The 25,094-nt window shown below is 38.5% G+C and overlaps 1 protein-coding gene across 9 annotated transcripts in view; it reads right to left on the bottom strand.

Annotated features, from left to right (window-relative positions):
- The window catches only part of CADPS (calcium dependent secretion activator), a 459,922-nt gene that overhangs the window by 209,430 nt on the left and 225,398 nt on the right, over nucleotides 1-25,094 (bottom strand). For all 9 annotated transcript variants that reach the window (XM_072785555.1, XM_072785556.1, XM_072785557.1 and 6 more), the window contains exon 6: nucleotides 24,612-24,733. In XM_072785555.1, the coding sequence (XP_072641656.1) occupies nucleotides 24,612-24,733 (122 nt within the window). The remainder of the gene's footprint in view (nucleotides 1-24,611; nucleotides 24,734-25,094) is intronic.

Below are 25,094 nucleotides of genomic sequence, written 5' to 3'. Positions count from 1 at the left end.
TCACTCTTAATGGTGACTTCATTCTCCCCAAGCCCATGGTCCTACTCACTTTTGAACCTTTCCTAAGGCTGCTTTCTTCATTAATAATGGCTTCTCATTCCTCTTACACAAACCCTACTTATCTCCCTCACAGAAGTCTCATCTCCTCTGTGTACCCTTACAGATAATTCTAGTTCTCACTCACCTCTCCCTCCATCTGCAGTTATCTCCATCATGTATAGTTTCTTTAATTGGTTCCCTTGTGTTGTTTTAGGTTGGAGCTCAAGTATCTCCTGGGAAGTTGGGTCAGGACTGTACTGAACATGCCCTTCCCCCATCTCAGAGGGCCTGGGGCATAAATTGGAGATGAAATGGAGTTCAGTGTACCGGACTTCTGCATACTCCCACTCCAAAAACAATTTTTTTTTTTTGCATTTCCACAGCATGCCAGTTTGCATTCTTGGTGTGATGGATATTCAACAGAATGCAAGACAAACACAATGTGGTTACTTGTGTTCCGACCTTTGTTCTAGTTTCTGCACCATTAAACTATGTCCAAAAGCAAAACAATCAGGCTTAGATGCATCAGGCACATCTGATTTGTTTTCCAGAGCATGATAATTGTAGGCTTTCCTCTTTAAGCCAGGATTTTAAAGGTAGGGAGTCAGCTTTGATTAAGTAAGAAATATGAAAATGTCTTAAAATGGAAAGAGCCAAACATTAGCTATTGGTATTTTTAAGGATCCTATTTCCTTCTTCTTATGTAATTTTTTAGTTTGTCCGTGGGCTGGGCTGTGAGGATACACTGGCCTATTTAATCATTTGTTCACTGATAAGACACTTTGAGACATGGAAGAGATTCTTGAAGCACCCCCCCCAATCCTGTAAAAGGGTAGTTATGATAGGATTTAGCCACTAGATGGCAATCCCAGGCTGTAAATGCTTCCCCAATTTTGTGATTATTGGACTTCTGAAAGAGCGTTGCTAAAATTCAGCCATGGGACATTTTTATCCTGCGTTCCCAAGCACATTTCCCTTTGCTGCGGAAATATTTCAGTTGATTTGGAAATGGTCAAGAACACACTGAGTCCTCTGCATTCTTAACTATCTTGTTGATTCAACCAAGGAAAGTTAATTGATTAATAAAGAGGATCTGTAGCTAGGGGTTAACATTTAAATGTAATTTAAAAATGCACCTGGATTAATTAAAACAACAGAATTAGAATCTACTTTATTTGAAAACATATAATAGCGGTATGGAAGGTAAGTGTATCTCAAGAAAATTCTATCTCCCTTCTCTGGGAGTAGACCCCCATATGTGGGGTGGAGATGGGGTTCTAGTGGTTGTGTCTACACCATGTGGCTTTGCCCCTTGTCTAGAGCTGACTGAGCCCATGGGAGACCAAGGTCCAAACCGAGCCATTCCTGGTCTCATACTTTGGAGACTCTAATACCTAGATCAGGGAGACAGAGAGGTGGGAGTTGAATTTTTGAATGAAAAGTGCCATTAAATTATTCTTTATTGGTGGCTGATAACTCCTTAGCATTTAATTAATACTGAAATACATCTCTCCATTTACTCTGATTGAATCATCTGAATCCGGTTCCATCCGTGGACACCATCAGGAAATGGACTAGACTGAAATGGATTTCTATTTATTTTTGGCGTGTTAGAAGATAATATGACTGAGAATAAAGCCATAAATTGATTTACACTAAAGGTCTAGCCATCTTGCTCACAATCTACCTTGGTCATGATTTGGCCTTAATAAGAGGAGTGTTCGATCCTGCACTGACCATTTTTTTCTGACTTAGTCACCAGGCAATCAGAGTCTATGATGCAGTCCTTAACTAATGATACTGCCCACGAGGCCAATGAATATAAACTAACTCCCTAGAGCTGAACTATCCTTTCCTTAAACCCTTGTTTCAGTCAGTGGAAATAAATTAAAATGGTTTGATAGCACAGATAAAAAGAATTATTAGCTAAGTCAATGGTTCTCAGCGAGGGTGATTGATTTTACCCTTCCTGTCCAAGGGGCATTTGGCAATGTCTCAACACTTTTTGGTTGTCACAACCAGGGGTAGGGGTGCTACTGGCATCTACTTAGCTTATGCTTACAGACTTCATTCTCTTCTCTTCTTTTTTATAGTTTTAAAGAACTCTTTAGAACTTTTGGCATCCAGAGATGCCATTTAACATCCTACAATGCACAGGGGAAATCTCTGCAACCATGAACTGACAAATGTCTGTAGTGCTGAAGTTCAGAAACCTTGGCTCAAACCTCTCACCTTCATCCAGTGGTACAAAATTTTAGGTAAGAATTACTAAAAATTTTAGATAGGAAGAGGGTGGATGGGGATGTCTCTGGCTGTTTGGGTCAGATCCAGTGTTTGATCCTCGAATCTCTGTTCTCCCTGCCTTTTCTCTTCATCTCCATCCCATTGCACTCCCTTCCCAGATCCAGCTGTTTGTGAATTTCAGGAGACCATCCGTCTCCAAGAAAAAATAATCCAGAAATGCAAATGACTTGTTCTCTGCTAAGTACACAGCTGTGCAAAGAGCCATTTAAACTAGGGCTGGTTAATTTTTTTTTTTTTAAAGGGAACTATTCCAAACCTTTTCCAGCCTCTTAAAGAGTCCCTTAAAAAAAAATCTCTTGGGGCACCTGGATGGCTCAATGATTGAGCATCTGCCTTTGGCTCAGCTCATGATCCCAGAGTCGTGGGATCAAGTCCCACAGCAGGCTCCCCCTAGGGATGCTTCTTCTCCCTCTGCCTAGGTCTCTGCCTCTCTCTCTCTCTCTCTCTCATGAATAAATAAATAAAATCTTTAAAAAAAATCTCTTGTTGAGAGAAAGTTGCCCATCTCTTTTCAATGAACTTGTTTCCTGCTTACATGAAATATTGGGAAATCTGAGAAATTGATTTAACTTCTTTCCTCTGTATTTTCAAGTTTCCTCCCATTCCTTAGGGCAAATCATTCAAGGGTACCAAGTCTCAGTTTTTATCTATAAAATGGGAATGACAACACTCCTTTCACAGAATTGTTCTGAGGTGGCCGTATGCTAGGGTCCAGCTCAGGATGACCTTTTCTCTCTCTCTGGTCCCACCTCCACACCCTAGTTTGGCTTCCGGTAGTTTGTGGTATGTGATCTTGCCCTCAGAGCCACACCTGACTGATCCAGAGAGGAGCTCCTGACCCAGGCTGAGCCAATCAGATTCCCTCACTCCAGAGTTTAACAGTGGATTGAGGAGGCCCACAAACAGGCAACTGCTGGAGCTGGGTCTTTTGGAAGTCAGCTGCTGAACATTCTTTCTCCAGGCTTCATATTATGTCTTCTAAATTTACTTATTTCTTTAAGTTTAATTTTCAAGACTCTTTTTTTTTTTCCTGCCCTGACTTAGCTGATATTTGTAGATTTTGTTCTCTTCCCTTCCTCTTCTTATACCTTTTTAGAACCTACACTCCCCACACTGTCCTGCACCTCCATACTGTGGGCGTTTGATGGACGCTGCTTCCGTTAGCTGGAATGCTTTTCCCACCCAGCCTGCACTTGCAAACACTTCATAGCCAAATTCAAAGGCCACTTCAAAAGCTATCTCCTCCAGGACTGTCTGGTTTTCTCCAAAAGGAGGAATCTGCTGTTTGCCTCAGAATAGAATCTTTTCTGTTTTATATTCATTATTAATATGTACCACTTATTTTCCTGTGAGTGCGCATGCCTCCCAAGGGCCAGGTCTTAGTTTTTCATTTTTTCATCTTTGGTATCTAGTATCTTACACATGGTAGATATTCCATTAAAATTTATCAAATTAATGAATTACTCATTTTATTTATTTGTGGCCTGGGAACTTCTTTAATACGAGTTATCTCTTCTTTTTCAAGGCTGTAATACCATGCTAATGTATATTAAGATAAAATTCAGAGAAAAGTAAGGGCCTGTTTCAAATATTTTCTTCTCTGTGGAGCTTTCTTTGGGTTTCCCCTCAAGAATTAACACTTTCATTTGATATTTTAGTAAGATAATTCAAGAGATAAAGCCACCTGGGGAGAAAAATGTTTTCCCTCTTTGGTCATGACTGTCCACATTCAACAATTTCATTAATTAAGTGTTTCCCATTCACTGTACTTTACAAGCTGACATGAAAAGATTTACTAAGCAGGAAAGAAACAATGGAATGTTCTAGAAAAACCACCCAGGATGATAAACGTAAACCAGAGAAATTTAGAGTATAGTTAAACCATTCAACAGAGATTGAATACTGTGATCTTCAAAAGTCCTGTATCCTAGAGATGATTTAAGGTGGCACAAAGGTGGGCACCAAATGGCCTTGTGAGATAGTCATGTTTTTCCATTCCTTCTGATTATCTCAGGAAGAAAGTCTCAATGTGGCAGAAGAATGTCTTAAATTACCTCATTCCCTTCTGTTTTAAAGAGAGGGTAGTTTTGTTGATATTTGGAGCCTCTTTCTTCATGGAACAATATCAATCTAGAATTCACTAACATCGTTTTATGGTCATTGAAGTTATTTTTATGGCTACTCTTGTTTACAAGCAGATAGAAAAAGATTCCCTTCAAAACCTAACTTTAAAAATGAGAGTAGGGGTACCTAGGTGGTTCAATGGGTTAAGCATCTGCCTTCTGCTCAGGTTGTGAACCAGGATTGAGCCCCCACATCGGGCTCCCTGCTCAGTGAGAAGTCTGCTTCTCCCTCTCTCTTTGCCCCTCCCCGTTTGTGCGTGTGCTCTCTCTCTCTCTCTAATAAATAAATAAAATCTTAAAATAAATAAATAAATAAAATCTTAAAAAAATAAGAGTAGATTTGAAGAAAAATACAAAGCAAATAATTGCACCAGTGGTGTGCAGGTGTGATGTGAGGGTGGTGAAGAGTGAAGTTTTAGAAAGATGTGCTGTACACTGCATGTTTAACTGTGTGAATGTTAAAAATATGTCAGATTTGATTAAGGGAGGGTGACTTACAAGGAGATATCTGTCCTAATTCTTCTCGAAGCCACATTTGGAATAGATTTTTTCTATGAAATCTCATCATTAATATGTATATATGAGGATTTATTTTTACATAATGTTAAGTCCTTAATTCCTCTGAATCACTTCCATATTACATTTCACTTTCTTTCCAGTTTGTATGTGTGTATCCTGCTTTCAACAGAACAGAACGGCAAACATTAACTGTCATATTCTGCTCCTGACAAACTGTGCAAACCTCTGCCTAATCCAATTATTCTGTATAATTAAAGCAGTTTTAAATTACAACTGAGCCCAATGTTAAGGGGGAAAAAATAAATCTCTCTTTTTAATTTTCTAGTGCCTTAGTTTCACCCAGCTTTGCAAATTGTACTTATGGCCTACATATAAAAATAAACCTAAATGTAAATTATGATTTAAATCCCCATGGACAAGCTGTTCTGCTTTATTTGTTAGAAAGCAAATAAGACCTACTTTATGGCCTGTTTACTAAGCTGAAATTTTCAAATTAAGGGATTTAAAAGACATCAACTATATTGATGCCATAAACTATAGAAATTGCTCAATAGAGTAATGCTCTTAGGGTAATCCGAGAATCTTTAAAACGAACCATTATTTGATGCTTTCCTTTTAAATTACATGGTGATAAGGAATTTTAAAAAATATATATGCACACTACATATGCTTATCATCTAAACAATTGTTTAAGCAAGCTATAGCAGCAGCAAAAGACTCTAACCTGCGAGGATTTTTGTAAATTAGTTCAGTGACTGGAGATCATTCGAGTATACATTTATTCTCTTCCCTTCCCTGTCAGAATTGTTTCACTACCACCACTTTAAAAAAAACCGATGGGAAGAAACTGGATTCTTAAAAAGCCATAATTATTTGAGGTCGCAAATATATTCAGCCTCAAACTGTCATATGAAATTCTAATTAAGAAGCCTCAGAGTAAACAGGGTATTCATAAATCACTTAAGCTATCCCTTGCCTTGAGGAAGTTTTTGCAGGTACAATCTTTCGTGCTAATAATGTCTAAATGTTTAGGGCTTTTCTATTACAGGTGAAGTAAAGTGTTCCTCCTTCTTTGTTCAGATTCTCAAATTAGGAAGAAACAAATTTGGAAGGTGTTCTGCTCTGTGACTTTCTCCCATGGGCATAACTGGTTTGGAAAGAAATGCTTCCTGACATAGGCAGAGGAGTAAGGCACTAAACCAGTTTGTACTGCTGCAACAATAAACACCATCTGAGCTGGGTTCACTCACCCAGGGCCATGACACCAAAGAAGCAGGATGTGGATTAGATACAATTCCCTGTACATTTTAGCCATTAGGTAATTGTTTTCTTACAGACTAAAAAAAAAGTATATAAAAGCACAAGAGAATCAGAGAGCTATTAATATAGGGACAGCTCCTATAAATCTTATATATTTGACATTGTTGTGTGTGTGTGTGCACATGCAACATTTAGTAACTAATTATTAGCAACGTGCTTCCTATTGATGGTGACTTACCAGATGTGGTGAAAATGAATAACCTGCTCTTCTGCTACTCAGGAAATGGCACCACAACTGTCTGGTGACTCCGACCACAGACCTAGATACTCTCCTGGCTTCCTCTTTTGCCTTACCTACTTCCACATACACATATTTAACTCAACTATGAGCCTTTCTTTCTGGATTATTCTTCAAAACATATCTTTTTTAAAAATAAGATTTTATTTATTTATTCATGAGAGACAGAAAGAGAGGCAGAGACATAGGCAGAGGGAGGAAGCAGGCTCCCCTCAGGGAGCCCAATGTGGGACTGGATCCTGGGACCCCAGGATCACACCCTGAGCCGAAGGGAGATGCTCAACCACTGTGCCACCCAGGCGTCCCTCTCCAAAACATATCTATTGTTCTTCAATCCAGTCTAAGCCATCATCACCTCTTGCTTGGACAGCTCTCTACTAGTTTCCCTATGTCGTCGTCGTCTTCTTCTTCTTCTTCTTCTAGAACATACAGAAAATTTTTTTCTCCTAATAATTTTTAAAATAAAACTTCATTGAAGTATAATTTGCAGACCATGAAACCTGTCCCCTTTCAGTGTATAGTTCAATGACCTTTAGTAAATTTACAACATTGTGTAACCATAACTATGATCCAGTTTTGGAATACAACCATCACCCTAAAAAGATCCTTTGTATCTGTCTTACAGCTGATCACACTCCCATCCACAATCCCAGGCAACCACTGGTCTACTTTTTTGTCTCCATAGATTTGCCTTTTCTGCACATATTATATAAGTGGAATCATATAATGTGGAATCTTTCATATTAGTCTCTTTTACTTATCATAATGTTTTTGAGGCTCATCAGTGTTGTGACATTCATCAGTACTTCATTCTTTTTTATTGCCAAATAGTCTACCCTGAAGCATGTGTAATTTTTGAAGCATAGTAATTAAATAAACACCCAGGAAGCCATCACTCAACTTCAGACTAGAATATTACAAAGCTACTTTAGTGCTCTGCTTCTCCTCCCAATCCATTGCTCATTTAGTAACTGGCATCATGACTGTCCTTCACTCACAACTTTCTGACGGCTTCTGTCACAGTTAAACTAAATTCAAAGTGCTCTCATGGTCCACAAGGCTCTACCCAATATGAGACTTGCCTATCTCTCTTATTATTTTCCCTTTGCTGACCTACTCCAGATATGATGTTTTTCTTTCTGTTCCTTGAATATCACAACGTATTTCCACTTTGAGGATTTTAAATCTGCCTTTTCCTCTTCCTTAAATGTTCTTCTGCTTGATCTCCAGCTGACAAAGTGATTCCTGACATGGGAGTCTCAATTCCAATAATGCATCCTCAGGGAGGGCTCCTGATCAGCCAATCTAAAGGGCATTTCCTCCTTGGTCATTCCCAATCATAGTGCCCTGTTCAAATTTTTTCATAGTACTCACTGCTCTCATAAATGCTCTTGTTTGCTTACATACTTATTTTATGTCTCCTCTCACTAGAATATAGGCTCCTCTGGGGCAGGCACTATGCCTTTCTTGTTCTTTGCTGTATCCCTTATGCTTAGAGTGATGTCTAATTCATAGTTTTATGTGAATATTTATGAAGGAATAAGGAGACAGGAATGAAAAAGGATGCAGAGTTAATAGAATAAATCAGGATGCAAGATGAACTTGGAGATCTAAAACAACCAGACAAGACAGTAGAGCTGAATGAAACCACAGTCTTCGGTTTGGCTGCACTGACAATATTTTTGGATCTGTGCTCTCCCATTTTCTTTTTAAAATAAGTATTCCTCTGAAGAAATTTTAATTACTTGTCCCTTGATTAGGTTTAACCTCATGTGGAGAGAGTAGGTACTTCTGTTCAGTCTTGGGTCTAAAAAATCAGGGCAAATACTGCTGGTTTGGAGTTTTGTGTGATTTACTCCCACTTTAAACAAGATATCTGACATCAGTTTCAAGAGACTCACATGGTGTTAGTCATCCTGGCATCGAAGGTTTAGAATTAAGCCCTACTAACTGCCTCTCTATTTAGAACGTCCTCAAGGTTATATAGGTTTCTTCTTCCTTTTTTAAAAAAAAGATTATTTATTTATTTATTAATGAGACACAGAGAGAGAGAGGCAGAGACACAGGCAGAGGGAAAAGCAGGCTCCATACAGGGAGCCCGACGTGGGACTCGATCCCGGGACTCCAGGATCGTGCCCTGAGCCGAAGGCAGATGCTCAACCACTGAGCCACTGGGGTCCCATGGTTTCTTACTTCTTAAGTGCCTTGGTGTTTTATATTTCAAACATAGGTCAAAACTTTTTATTAATTTACTTATTAAAAAGAGATAATAAAAGTGAAAAGAAGAAAGAATACTTTCCTCAAAAATATATACATATAAAAATTCCCTTAAATTATATTTATATTTGATTTTATATTTACACATCCATTTTTTTCTATATATAATACTTTTTCTTAGACGATAGCAAAATTTAGCTATTAGGCAATGAAGTTGGTAGCTGATTTAAGGTTGCTTTAATTAAAGCCAGTGGTATTAACCTTAGTCCTAAGACTTGCTTGGCCGACACCTGAATTTTACACCTACAATATGGGTGTGGTGTCCTGATCCCTGCTAGGTTAAAAAAAAATTAGGAAGGAACTAACAAAAATACTCCATTTGATAAAGGATTTATGTTGTTAGTGGTTATTGTAAAAGATCTGGACAACTCCTATAATGACTTCTTTGTATTGCATTGTTCCCCATCCGGTTTAATCTGTGACTTTGTTTTCTCCTGGTGCAATGATTATAGGATATCCTACACAAATATAACTAAGATGTTACTTGTTCTCACTTCAATGTACAAACACTACAATGTAATCTGCTTGCATGAAGTTTCACTCTGCTGTTTACATAATAATTCTAATTGTGAAGCTTTTTATGTATTCAGACAAATGGAGCAAATTGAGATTGCTCAGTGAGGCCAGAGCGTGACCTTCATTTGAACACAGTGACTTGTTTGCTGTTTGTATACAAACAGCTGAACCGTATCTTTATTCCAGGCTCAGGTTTGAAAGCTCCAGTGAATGCTCTAAGGCTGCCAGAGACAAAGATGGTATCCTGATGGTGGAAGCTGAAGAGACAGAGGTCCCCCAACAAATAAATTCAGCAAGTCATTATCAGTCACACACTTTCCCCCAGGACACAGGATGACAGAGGTTGAATAGAAGTGTTCACTCACAGAGGATGATCAACTGCTCCGCTTTGCCCCAGGCACAGGACTTTCAGCGCTAAGACAGGAAAGTTCTGGGCAAACCAGGATGCACTGGTCACCTTACTCAACAGTATGTAGGAACTAACCAGCTGTGAACTAATACCATTCCTAGGAATTTCTCCTGAAGAAACAATCATAGATGAGTATAAAGATTTCCCTACAAGGTTATCTATCATGTGCATATATCTGTGGATGTGTATGTACACTCACAGACACAAAAAAGCAAACTGGAAACAACACCATAATGTTTACAATCATTATTGCTGGTATTGGGATCATGAGTAATTTTAAAATTTTTCCTAACACTCTCCCTCAATTTTCGGCAACAGACATATTAATTTTTTGACCAGAAAACACCATATCTATCTTTATTTATTTATTTATTTAAGATTTTTAATCTATTCATTCATGAGAGACACAGAGAGGCAGAGACACAGGCAGAGGGAGAAGCAGGCTCCACACAGGGAGCCTGACGTGGGTTCGATCTTAGGTCTCCAGGATCATGCCCTGGGCTGAAGGTGGTGCTAAACTGCTGAGCCACTGGGACTGCCACCATATCTACTTTTAAAAACTAAGCCAATAATAAGGCTCACCATAGTGCCTCATACAAAATAGATGCTAAAAAATATTATTTGAAGTGTATGTATAAAATATGTATTTCCTGCCCAGATTTTTCAGCAGCTGCATCTGTTAGCAGAGTCCTGACTCTACAATTGCATTGTGAAGTTGGACTCAAGCCTGATTTATTTAAATGTAATTAAACATTATCTTCATGAAAGACTTCAAGTACCCAACACTCACATTATCTATAGAAAATTGCTCCCTTGCTATGTGAGATTGGACCCATCGTAGGTTATTTCTTCAAATCCTTTCACATTAATACCTCCCTACCAGCAGCAAGTATTACCACAAGCACAGTGCAATCCGACTTTTAAACCAAGCACAAAATGAAACCTTGAGGGGAAAGTGAATTCATTAATTTTCTTTTTTAGTTTGGTGTCAATGTCACCCTAATGTCAGCATGTAACATTCTGTAAAAGACACGTCTTGGCTAACATGGAGAAAGAACAAATTTGGTACAGCTGTAGAGTAATTTTTGCAGGGAATAAAAGACCCAGCTGGAGAATCAACTGCCCCAGTTCCTAGGTGTACATCCATTACCCACAAGGTTGTATGAGATGCCAGGCTGGCTTCAACTTGCACAAGGTCATTCACCAAGACACAGAAGTACAACTTGCAAATTGGCAGCCGTGTGTGCAAAGCAAAGTTGGGTGGTAATAAAGAACTATATAATCATAAGGGAAGAGCCAAGGGTTGTATTGGGTTCGAATGTAACCTCCAGAGTGTATAGCACTTCCCTTGGGAAGAGTAACAAACGAAAGGAGAGTCTGGGCTCTATGTCCCCATGTTTCTTGAACCTGCCCTTTCATTCCCCTCTCTCTGCTACCACGGAGTACCATCATCTCCCACATGACTGTGACAGCCTCCCAACTGGTGTCCCTGCTTCCATTACTGCCCATTCCCATGTAGTCATTCTCCATATAGCAGCCACAGGCTCTTTTAGATATGTAAACACCATCAGGTTACTTTCAGGCTTAAAAATCCAGACTTTGAACCTTGATCTCCAACCCTGTGAAATCTAGTTTCAGCCAGACTCACTGACTCACTTCTAACTCCCTTCCCTCTCACTCTGCTCCAGTTCATGTGGCCTTTTATCTGCCCCACAAACATGCCAGGTTCCTCCTTACAAGGTCTCTGAAATCTCTATTGTCTCTGTCCAGCATGCTCTTTTCTGAACCGGCTCCTTCATTTTTTACTTTTTTTTTTTTCATTTTTTACTTTTAAGCTCAATTGTCACTTCTTGGGAAGACTTTCTGATCAAGCTAATTAAAACAGCTTCTTCCCAACTTGGCTAATCTCCACGGAATCACCCTACATCTTTGTTTCCCAGCAAAGCTGGAGGGGCCTGACCCCACACATTAGCTGAATATTACATGGACCGAGGTTACAATAAATATTTAGAAAAGGCTGAATATTGACATCACAAAATAACCTTCTGGGAATACAAGAATCCAATAAAGTTATTAACAATTCAGTCATTATAATAATTTTATTATTCAAATTTTAATAGTTAAAATGTAAACTTCTGTTATTATGCTGTAGGAATAAGAATTTCTTAGCACTCTCAGTTAAAATCTTCCCTTCGGTGCCTCTATATGGTACATTTAGGATGGATGCCAAATAGATAATTACTTCGCTTTGAGGTTGGTGGAAAAGTAAAATGTTTGGGAGGCCTGCTCTGTCAGGGTATGGAACTGACACTGGTGACAATGACTTATTAAGTTTTTCTTTTTCCTGTGTAGAAACAAATTAAGGTAAGCTATCATATTTTGTTTTATGTGATGAATGCTGATACACAAATGGGTCTACAAAGATTAGAATTATGATATAGCCTCACCTTGATTTTTCTGCCTTGTGCTATGATTTAAATTTTATAAAGATTTCTTGGCTCAAGATGATTTAGTGCTCCTCAAGATATCAAGCTAATGTGTCATTTTAATATTCACCTACTTACTTAACTGTTTGAAAATCTTAATTGGTTTTTCATATAAAACAGTTTTATAATTGTAAGTTATTACATATGTCGATAATTTGATAACAAATATGTATGTTAGTGTGTGTACAGAAACACTGACCAAATTCAACATATAAAGCATATATATTAAGGGGGCACCTGGGTGGCTCAGTGGTTGAGTGTCTGCCTTTGGCTCTGGTCGTGATCCTGGGGTCCTGGGATCGAGTCCCCAATCAAACTTCCCATAGGGAGCTTGCTTCTGCCTCTGCCTGTGTCTCTGGCTATCTCTTTGTGTCTCTCATGAATAAATAAATCAATTCTTTAAAAAAAAATAAAGCTTATATTAAGATTTTGACTCTCATGTGCATTTGGAATATTCACTTAAATTTCAAAATGAATATTCAAATATTAACAATAAGCTAGAATGATATACTTTGTCTGTATTGTAGGTATTATCACATGATTGGCTATGGTAGTTATTTATGTGATTACATGATCACTGAGCACACACAAGTGCAGTGATGACAGAAATGACTTTGAAATAACATTTATCAGGTCTTCCAAAGACAAAATTGAAGCAAAGTTACTAGATTTTCACTAAATAATAAGGCCAAACCCAAACTTTGATGCATCTCTACCCAATAATTTAAAGTGGTCTTGTCTTAATAATTGTCTGTTCTATTAGACTGTAGGTGCCACAATGGCAGGATTTTTGCTTCTTTTGTTCCCTGCTCTATCCTCAGCACCATGCGCAGTGATGCATAGTGCTTAGCATACAATAGGTACTCATACTTGTGCTTTTCTCTTTGCAATTTGATGCTTCCCTTGACTTACAAGTATCTGTGGATCAGTAGGTAACAGGCCCATGGTATGAATTCTGGTCACAGGTGACCCAAAGAGCAAAATGAGTCCTAAAGGCTGCCATTTCTAGAGGCCAGCTTGGGTTTGAGATTTATTTTGTTTGGGTCTCTCTAAAGTAGAAAAGTCAGAAAGAGAGAAGCATGTTCCAGGCCCCAAATTTTGATACACTTGGCTCAGCAGACAATCACTTTGTTCTGCTTTGGAGGAGATAGTTTGTGTAATTTGATGCAGCAGGGAGAAAAACAAGGTGATGACACATGGCAGAGCAGAACTGGGATTTCAAATCTAAAATTCCTCTTCCAATTCCTCTTTCTTAATAGCCTTCAATTACTGATATTGCAACTCTATTGTACTACTTGATACTTAAAGTAATGGTAGACAAGAGCTCTCTTTTTATTCCTTTTGTCTCTCTAGTAAATTTATAGAAGATAAGAAAATCCCAAACAACAAAACTCTACCTTCATTAGATTGCATGATATTCTATTTGCTACATGACACGATACACCCCAATTTAGAGAGATTTGCTTTATGACCGTTAGTATTCTACAGAAGTTTTCAAGTCCATCACAGGGACCTTCTTCTCAGCTTCTTCCAGAGCCATTTGCCATTAAGATATATTTGAGTTGATCAACACTTAATGATAATTGGTTACAGGTAAGGTATTATAAGAAAACCAGCCTGATACACAGATTTTTCCAAGTACAAGTAAGTCATCTACATGTAAATGAACACATTTCAAGGGAAACTATAAAAGTGCATCTAAACTGAAAAAAGGCACCCAACTGATGGCCTTTGTTACCTGTTTCCCTTTTATTCTGTCTCCAATGAAGACAATAATAAATTATAAATATAAGAATAATAATTCTTACATTTGTGCCAAGTGCTTTGATATATTATCAAATTCAAATCCTTATCAACAAGTATAATACAAGTATCATTAGCCTCATTTTATAGTTGAAGACATATAGGTTTAGAAAGAGTTAGTCATTCATCCATTGTAACGAAGTCATTGGCACAATCCAATCTAGGGATTGTCTCACCCCAAAGGATTTGCTCTTATGCTTATGTTGAACCTTTATTTTCCATATTTTCACCAAAATGTTTCCAACCAGATTCCAGCTATGAAAGGCTCCCCAAAATAGCTGCTTCACCCCAAACTCTCTGAACCAGAAGCTATGGGGTAGGGTGAAACCTATAAATCCTTATGAAGGAGCCCAGGGAATTTTGGGACTAGAGTTTAAGCACAGGAGTCCCAGAAGTTTCCAAATACCATGATGATTGGCATTATGATAAGAAGAGCATCTGCATTCTCCAGAAGCCACACTCATCTGCATTCCTGAAGTGAGGTGAGCTCTATATCACAGCACAGAAGGCTTTTTTGTAAAAACAGATATACACAGAGAAAGATGATCTTGGTAGCATTCTAGCCTCTCTTGAACAAAGGCTTTGATCCAGAAAGAAGCTGGAAGAATGGGCTTGTAGGAACCCAGGCTTAGGGGACTGAATGATTTGGCATGACTCTGGGTGAGGAATGGGCAAAGACCACTGCCTTTTTGCATTCCTCTTGCCTTTGGGAACCAGCTCTTATATCATCAAATTGATGTCAGCCTTCCCTGAGGATTCTGCACTCTGGCTCTGGAAAGAAGTTTGGACATTGTGCCCTCTCTCCTTAGGCAGTTTTGACTCTTTGCTTTCCATGTGTTTGGAGTCATACAGCCTGGATTTAAGGAGTTGTAGGATTTTAGGGCAGGCTTCCTAATTTCCTTGAGGAAGAGCCTCCTCTTCCTTATGTGTAATGAGGCATAGAGGGGATCTATTTGTTACAGTACCAGGTAGGATTTAGTGAGATTATAGTCCATGTTTGGCAATTATTTCTTGAGAGGCTATAATGTGCTGCGCATTGAACTCAGCTGCTAATATGGAGCATATTTTCAGGACCAAGCCTATAGGCCAGGTTGTATTATTGTCTCTGTCTCAAATTTGAAGAAATGGAATCTCAGAAAAAAGAATCTATTGCCCAAGGTCACCCAGTCTGTGAGTGGTGGAGCTGGGATTTAAACCCAGGACTGTCTGACTCAAATATATAATAGTTAGTGCATTGCCTGGCACCTAGCAGATTTCAATGAATGGTATGGGCATTGTTATTGATAATGATTCCCATGAAGAGGGATGATGATTATTATTATCAGTGGCTCTTCTGGGGTTTTGAAAGCACCTTGAAGGTCGGGGCCAGGGCCACCCCTGGTTTATCTTTGTAGACTCATGTATGTAGCATCTAACAGTGCTGCTGCATATGGGTTGAGGGATGCCTGCTGAGCTGAGTGTCTGCTGTGAGGTGGAACACCTGTGTTAGTGCTAATGTGTGACGGCACATTCATCAACATTTAAATTGGGGCAGTGATTTAACCCGTGAAATAACTGTGTTTATGGAAAAGAAATGAGTCTTATTGGATAGTTTTGCTGAGTAGTCAATGCTAATTAAAAAATACTTTTTAGTGGCATAATATCTTTCAGAAGGGCAGAATGAGTTAAAAGTACATATTTTGGCTTTGGCTCCTGGCTCAGCTATTTATTATTTGTGCAACTTTGACCAAGTTACTTAACCTTTCTGAATCTCAATATTTCCATCAGTAAAATTTAGGCAATTACAATAGTACCTCATAGGTGTGTCAGTAGAGCATTAAACAAGACATTGACTATGAAATACTTAGCACAGCACGTGGCGCTTAGAAGGTGCTGCATCAATGTTAATTGCTATTTTAGACTCAGGCTATTTTTTCCCCATCTCTCTCTCCTCCTTCCAAACAAGAATGAAGCCATGATAATGGCATGTGTTTTAAATATTTTGTATTTGCTAATTAATTTAATTTTCACAAGAATGTGGAAACTGAGGCACAAGAGTTAAGTAACAGGTCCAAGATCATGCAGCTGAGATATGGACCCAGCACTCTGGCTCCTAATTCTATGCTCTCGTCCAAGATGCCATATTGCTTCTATGCATTGATGAATTTAGACCAAGCCTCTCTTATTTTCTTATTAGTGAGGATAAATTGAGTTCCTGGGTTGCATGCCATTATTACATACAAGAAACAATATGCCATTTCTTCCTACATTTTCGCTGATCACTGGGTAACAAGTATAGTGGTTTTTCACATTTGGGATAAATGTATTGGGATTTCCACAGTAATGGGTGATCAGTCCAGATCTTAGATTACTCCAGCATTAGGTACAAGTGACAGGTAAGTTCAGGCAAGGTATTCAAGGAGTTGAACCAGAAAGTAAATAAACTTTGTGTCACTTAGTCCTTAAAGGGTTAGGGGAAAAAATACATCTTGTTTTTATACCTACTACCTATGAAATCAGAACTTCCATGAATTTCTCACATTAAGATAGAGCATCACTGTATAATGTCAAACTTTCGCCACTACTCAATCATCCAGTTCTGAACTCCTACCAACTTTAGAAATGTCATCACCTCCATGTTACTTGGAATTCTTGAAAATTCTGCCACAAGATCTGTCGTTATAGCTCTTACCTGGGTCAGCTGGATAAATAACCTATAGAATTGGTGGGGGAGAAGTGGTCTTGGATACCACTCATCAGAACATGGTGAAGCTGGAAAGCTTGGTAAGCTGTATAAGATGGGGTAGCAAATTTATGACAGAGTAGCATTAGGAGCTCCATCTCTGAAGCCTGGTCTCTATAGCACCCCATTCCTTTCCATCATCTACCCTACTGTTTCTTATTTTATCAGCCAGCCTACTTTTGCTCTCCAGCTCACAAGCAAACACAAACTGGTTTTCAATAAAAGTTGTGGCTTCTAGACCAAGCTTTCTGGGTTGGGAGGCCGGGCAGCCTCTGAGCATCCAAAACTGTAATTATAATTTTGCTTCTTCCCAACCCACACATCTTCTGGGAGCCTAGCAAAATTGAATTTCTGGGTCAGTGTTGGCCTTTACCATTTATGATTTAATTAACTCTGAAAGAAGCTAAGCCTCTTTCTCAGAAAGGAAAAACAAGAGAAATGGTAGCCAAGTGCCCACTCAGTATAACATAAATGTCTCCTGGACTGTGATCTTGAACATGGAGTTTCAAGAGAGTAAACATGAAAGGAGGTGATTCTCAGGAGGCCTCACTCCTTTGCCATGGGGTGGCCTTTGCAGTTCTGAAAGCTATAGTGACTCCTGAAAAATATATCACTCTGTGCCTGGGGCACTTGGATTTTTCCCACCAGCTTTGCTCTGTGGCTCTATCTCAAGGGTCAGTTGTTTATTATTTCCCCAACCCTAATAGTACTGGGAAATAGTACATGCTCCATATTTGTTGACCAATATATCCTTCATTCCAAATTAACTCTGATCCTTAAAGACACTTTAGCTTTCAAGACAGAAATCCAATCATATTCTCCCTGGCTTAAAACCCTCTGACAGCTTCTCCATGTGAGTAAGGAAAGGGTTAAGGTCTAGGCAAGGAGAGATAGGGGGCCCCAGACCAGGTTCTGAAACTCTTCCTGGCAGGCAGAAGTACTAAGACAGAGTGAATAAGAGACTAAAGAATAGACCAGACTATCTGGCCCTGGATGTCATGGAGTGTTTTTCTTTGGTGGCTACAGTGTAATTACAGAAAATGACCAAACCTCAATGAAGTAAGTCATTAAGGGTGTTATCAGTAGCCCTTGCTCAAACCAAGATGGCACAAGAATCTTAAGGCTACAAGCTCCCTAGTCAAGTTTTCAATAAAAGACCAGCCCCAAGAAGTCCTTAGTGGCAACCCATTTACCCACTTGGAACCCCTCTCACTTTAGAGAGCTTTTTCTTTCCTTTCTGGTCTCACTTTCATTTAATAAACTTTCACTTCACTTTATGCTTTTGTGTCCACAAGATTCATCCTTTCCGTGAGACAAGGACCCTGCAATCCTGTAACACATGTTCTTAGAATAAAGTTTGAACCCTCCATGTGCCTTGTGAGGCCCTGAGTTGTCTGGCCCTGCTTTGCTCTTTAGTCTCTTCTGGTAGCATGTTCCCCATCATTGACTAATCTACATTGCTCTTCTTTCTGGTCCCAGAATACATGGAGCTCCTTCCCAATCTAAAGCCTTTGTACTTGCTATTCCCTGTGCCTGGCATATTTTCCTTGGTACTTCTTCTTTTTTATCATTTTTTAAAATTGAAGTGTAATTAACACACATCATTATATTAGTTTTAGGTACACAACATAATTGTGCAACTCTATACATTACTCAGTGCTCATACTCTTGATTCCCTTTATCTATTTCACCTATCTCCCCTCTAGAAACCACCCATTTGTTCTCTGTATTTAAGAGTTTGGTTTTCTGTTTGTCTTTTTTTTTTTCTTTGTTCATTTCACATATGAGTGGAATCACATAGTATTCATCTTCCCCTGATGGACTTATTTCACTTACACCTTCTAAGTTCATCCATGTTGCCTTACAAATGGCAAGATCTGGGCAGCCCTAGTGGCTCAGTGGTTTAGCGCCACCTTCAGCCCAGGGCGTGATCCTGGAGACCCAGGATGGAGTCCCATGTCCAGCTCCCTGCATGGAGCCTACTTCTCCCTCTGCCTGTGTCTCTTTCTCTCTCTGTGTCTTTCATGAATAAAAACAAGCAAACAAACAAAAAACAAATGGCAAGATCTCATTCTTTTTTTATGTCTGAGTAATATTCACACACACACACACACGCATGCACACACACACATTCCACATCTTTTTTATCCATTCATCTATGGGTGGACACTCAGGTCACTTCCCTATCTTAGCTATTGTAAATAATGCTGCAGTAAACACAGGGGTGCATATATCTTTTTGAATTAGTGTTTTCATTTTCTTTGGATGAATACCCAGGAGTGGAATTACTGGATTAAATGTTTCTTCATATACTTCAGGTATTAATTGGCACATTACCTATTCTGAGCAGGGTTTTTGGGGCATGGCAGTACCCTACCTCCTCATCACTTTTCACTGCAGCAGCCTGTTCATTTCTTTTAGAACCAAATTGCAATCTGCTATTATCTTATATATTTATTTGTTCATTTGTTTATTGCCTAAGTCCTTTACTAGGATGTACATGCTACAAGACCAAAGTTTGATCTATGTCATTCATGGCTATAGCCTCAGCACAAGGTGGATACAATGAAAGAAACCCATGTACACTTGTTAAGGGAATGCAAGTGCCTATCCTTTATATCATTCTCTTGCATCTAAAATTTAAAGAAGCATTTCAGGAAAAATATTATTTTTCCATTTAAATCATTCCAAGGTCCAGTACACTGAAAACATCTTTGGTTATACTGAGACAGGAAGTACCATTAAGATGATACACGAGGCAAAGAATTGGCCGGTACAACTTCCTTTTCTGACTTTGTAACTGACTTACTGTGGGGGCACTTTAATGCAGCTCCATTTGTATGAGTAATTTGAGCGTAATAAGCCTGGCCCATTTTGAGTTGCCATTAGGACAAATAATATATTTCACAGAAGAAAAATGTTACAGGAAGTCATTGCATTTTGTTTTTGTTTTTTGCTTTAATGTGATCTCAGTAGATAAGGTACCACTGAAAAACACTAGGGCTATGACAAGATTTACCAGCAAGGGCATCTTATTTTCTTCTTCCCTTGGAAAGAGGCAGGAAACAGTTTGGTTGTGTTTTCTAATTCCTGACAATAATGAAATCCATATGTCACACAGCCCATGGCTTGTCAGGGAATAATAAACTAGTTAAATAACCAAATGTCAAGTAGCATCCTTGGTTTCCATTCAGAAGAATATAATTTTGGATATTTTAGCACAATATTGGACTGCTCACTGAAAGTACCTTTCTTTTTAGCCCGATCACTTAAATTTCTCTGGTATTTAACCCTCTGGGATTGCTTCCTTTAGAAGGTAACTATTACTGTACACATCCACTGAGTAAGTCACTTTGGAGTATATCTTCCACTCATGGAATATGTTCGGTTTCCTTACATTAATTTTCCCAAACTAAAGTAATTTGCATACCATCTTCCCCACCTTTTCTATTCCCACATATCAACACAGGATACTTCCATGATCTTTTTTTTTTTTTTTTTGTTATACCCAGGTACCACCTGGGCTATTAATTTACTTAATATATTTTATTTAAATTAATTCACTTTTAAATGTTAATATATTTCTTTAAAAAAGAACACTTATGTCACTGAAGCAGAAGACAAAGCAGTACCATCAGCCATGAGTAGAAAGTAACACAAATTAGAAACTGTTATTACTTTACACATTTATTTGTTCATGTATTTACTGCTTATGCCCTTTACCAGAATGTACACTCCATGAGGCCAAAGTTTGATTGATGTCACGCATGGCTGTAGCCCCAGAGCAGGTGTTAAAGATCTATTAGAACCAAATAAAAATGTTCTCCTTGTCCTGATCAGAAGAACTGATAAACAAATGGAAAAGTGGTTACTTCCTTATCACATGATTTGATTTTACTCAAAGCCATGTCTTGATAAAATCTAACATAATCTCTGTTATCAGCAGAGCTAAGAGTGCTGTCTTTTGAAAAACACCTGGCATGGGAAGAAAAGTCTTCTGCTCTGTTTCATAGGAGTTGGACAAATACATCTGAGTTCTTGAATCCACAAAGTATTTCTCTTCACCCATTTCGTGTCTTCCTGAGATTGCCTGCCTAAAAACATGATTTCAATTACTTCTGCCTCAGCAGCTCCATTGCTTTTCCCCACAGAAGCAGAAACAATATGATACAAATGGAGGCAATATTCTTTGAAATAAATATATTGCTTGAAAACTTGTGATAGCATATTTTCCTATTTTTCCACGTTAAAACACAGGAGAGGAGGACAACTGAATTGAGAGGATATATAATCTGCTTGAAAACATCCCACATGTAAGCTCACAGATTGATAAAATGAAGGATGAACAGAGGACATGCACATGTGCATGCTCACACATACACCAAGTTTTCCAATCACAAAGTATATTTAACTCATGAACACAGAATTCGTATATTATGTACTTTTCCACTTTTCCATCCAAAATGATCATGGCGGGCAGAGCCCTGGTTGTAAGTGAAGAGAGAATGTTGGCTAAGGAGGTGAGAGAGAGCTTGGAGCCTCCACTACTAGGTTTGAACAATATAAACTAGCATTTCCAGTGGATGCTAATAGGTATTAGTTGGAATAAGTTTGGGAAACTCATGAGTAAACAAAGCTAAATAGGTTTATGTACTGTTGGAAATCATCAAAGGTTTTTAAATGCCTATGAACATTGAATAGCTCAGAAAAAGATACAATGTCTTGCATTTCCCAAGCTTAATCATGGTACTGTTCTCCTTGCCCTTGTTTTTATCAGAATTGTCTCTACATTAGAGTTAAAAAAAAAAAAAAGCCACACCTGGACAAACTGGGTTATGCAATGTACTTCTGGATTTGTAACTGTATGTGGTAAAAACTAAACAAAACAAAAGTTGAGTTCCTAGTAGACACATGAAGGGATAAGATGTTGGTTTCCAGTTATTGGATAAAATACTTAGTAGTAGCAACAATAGAATTAATGAGTAACAAAACTGGCTTGAATTGAATTTTGATTTTAGAATATATAAATAAACTAGGGGCATCAGCAGGCTGTAAGAATAGTCAAAGACAAGACTCAGAAGATGAGTAAGGCAGGAAAAGGGCTAACCTTGTCAGATGATGAAGTGGATTTTTTCATTATAGATGAAAGATAACCCTCAAAAGGATACTTTTTGGGGTAATCAAAATCAAGTAGCAGTCATTCATACTACCAGATAAAGCCAGAAGCAGAGAAAAACTTCCAGAACTGAACTATGACAAAGAAAAAGGTAAAGAAGAGAATTGGGGAAAGAAAAGAAGAGACAGCAAGAAACACAAGCATTGCTAGATTTTAAACTCTGGGTATATCACTTTGGGATACTATAGAAATGGCAAATACAGGGCACTTAATATCTCTTCCTCTCCTATGGCAGACATTACAGGTTCATCATGTACTATTTTCCTCTGAATATTGATTTGGCCTCAGAACCCTTCTTCACACAGCACTCGACTGATCTGACTTGAACTTAGACACGAAATTTACATTCCTATTATATTTAAAAACAAACAAGCAAACAAGCAAATCCTCTGTGAGGTTTTAGTAATACCTGCTCACTGATGGAATAGAAAAAAATATATACTTTTGTCTAGAAAAGCAAAATGTTTCAGTGTGAAATGTTTATTAATATGGACATAATAATGCACATGTGTGGATATGAGTAAATATATATGTGAAATGAGTATTTCAAGTAGGTAGACTGAAGTGTTCTATATTTATTTGTAATCTGAAACTGTTTTAAACATTCATAAGCACATGAAAATCAGCTCATCATTTACCCTGGCAGCTGAAACCTTTAAACCCAATAAAATGATATGAATTATTTTTTAAGTTAAAATAGTTCATATGAAACAACAGCCTATTACGATAATCAGAGCTTTCTCCTTTCTTCTCTGTCATATGACACCATATTGGGCCCAACACCTAAAAAGTTTGCAGTAACACCAAATAGGTTTTTCTCCCCCCGCTCCATGACACATTTTTAAAAGCATGTATAAATAATGCAGCATAACATAATAGCATTGATAATGATCAGGTCATGGTGAGAGGTGCAGGAAAAATTAGGATTTCTATCAAAGGCAGGCAGTAAAAAAGAAATGGCATCATCTTCAGTCTAAAACTAAGTTTTAAAAAAGGGAGGGGGAGTGTGTGACAAGTTGTATTGGTTTCCATTGCTTCTTGCTTACATTCGTTAATTTTGCCCAGCTTCCGAGCATCTGAGGTCTTTGCCTATTCATGCAAAGAACCACTTGAAGGCATACAATGCCCTCAGATATTCTCTAGTCTGAGAAACATTCAGTGCTTTCTTTGAACTATTTTGTTTGAACATGTTCTGCTCAACAGCTCATAATGCTCTGGGAGTGGGGAGGTAGTAATACATTGGTATCAGGGGTTACCCTTTTTATGACTTTTATGAATTAACAATAATAAAAAAAAAAACCATGCTCATTAGTCTAGGCTGGCTTAGTTGAGATAGAAAAAGAAGGGAAAGAAGCAGTGGATAGGGAGGGGAAAAAAGCAATGACTTCTCCAGAATTGTTGAGGCCTGAGAGTCTACTGACCCAAATGAATTGGTCATCATCACTCTTATGAACCACTGCCATAGAATCCTAGCTGGTCTCCCGCATCAGCTTTGGCTCACTCCACTGCAGCCACAGTGATCTTTTTAAAATACACATCTAATCACCTATCCCTATACTTTCTTTTTCATGGTCTAGCAAGGCCTTTAATAGTGTGATCCCTTCTTGCCTTACTGGCAACCTATGGCACATCTTGTTCTCTGAACTCTAGCTCCAGCAGTGGCCTTTAAATTCTGCTTTCCCACAGGGCATCTGCTGACTACAGGGTCTTTACTCAAGCTGACTCTGCCTGGAATGATCTTTCTACTCCCATCTCACCTCGCTCAACTTTTACACTATTAGCCCAAATATCTTATAACTTCTAAAGAAGGCCTGCTCTGACTCTGTCCCCACAAAGTGATTTAGGTCCCCTGCTACCTCCTTTTGAAGCACTCTTTCCTTTTCAGCATTTATAACTGTTTGTAATTACATATTTACATGATTATATTTCTGATCTTTCTATTCAACGGTAATCTCTGTAGGGCTACAGCAGTGACTACCGTCCTTTCCACTGGGCAACACCACCTTGTACACGCACAGTGAGCATCTGACAAATATGTGTTGACCGAACGAATTAATGTAGTGTATCTAATACAACTCACTGCTTTACTGACATAGTCATAACTGTGGCACATAGAGAAAGATTCTGAAAAAATTGCTTATACCACAAATCAAATATTATTTAGTAAATCTAATAAAACAAATTTATATCAAACTCCTGTATATTGTATCAAAGGATTGAAGCTGTGAGTACATTCTCTAAGGTGAATACATAAAGCTTCCAGAATGGAGATTGTTTCTTTAATTTCCTTTTGTTCTCTGCTCTGAAGGAACTGGAATCTTTATTATGGCTGCCAAATAAGAATATAATTGTATTGGGGTGCCTGAGTGGCTCAGTTGGTTAAGTGTCTGCTTTTGGTCTAGGTCTTGATCCCAGAGTCCTGGGATCCAGTCCAGCACTAGACTCCCTGCTCAGAACCCTCTCCCAAGGTTCTCCCCACCCTGCTTGCGCCTGCTCATGCTCTCTCTCTCTCTCAAATAAATAAATACAATCTTTAAAAAAAATCTAATTGAGTCATCTCATTTGGAAAATGCCTTCCAGAACCTTCTGGGGAAACCAGACCTTTAACTTGGAGCTAGACAAAATGGTGCCAATGAGAACAGCCTTCTGGAACATGAACTGTGGAGAAGCTGAACTTACGTTGGTTTGGAAGCCTCGGCCTGGTCAGTCTGGAGTTTCTCTCCTCCTTCCACCTCCATTGTGCAATATACAATGCGGTTTGGAGCCAAGGACTTGAGGCCTTGGACTTCCATGATCACCACCTAGAAGAAGAATCACACATGGTGGAGGTTATTACCAAAGCCCCTGGGTAGCATCACCCAGAAGAAAATATATAGATGGGAAGAAGTTACAGAAACCCAAAAGGTATCTAGTAGCTTCTATCAGTTTTCTTTCAGCTAGGCTGGTACCAGTCTTACATGAAGATGCAATTCTTCACAGTATAACTTATTGCCTCTCAGCTGGAAAGACAACCCTCACTACCTCAGATGCTCACAGGGGCCAGATAGGTAATGTGAAATAGTCTGCTTTTTTTCCTGGGTTGAATGCATAGGATCATTTTTAATTTCTACAAAGAAATAGGTTCTCTTTTATTTTCTTTAAAAAAATAGTCTAGCTTTGAAT

The sequence above is a fragment of the Canis lupus genome, chromosome 19, assembly GCF_048164855.1.
Source record: "Canis lupus baileyi chromosome 19, mCanLup2.hap1, whole genome shotgun sequence".
In the NCBI taxonomy this organism is placed as follows: domain Eukaryota; kingdom Metazoa; phylum Chordata; class Mammalia; order Carnivora; family Canidae; genus Canis; species Canis lupus.
This window is presented reverse-complemented; position numbering and strand designations above follow the sequence as displayed.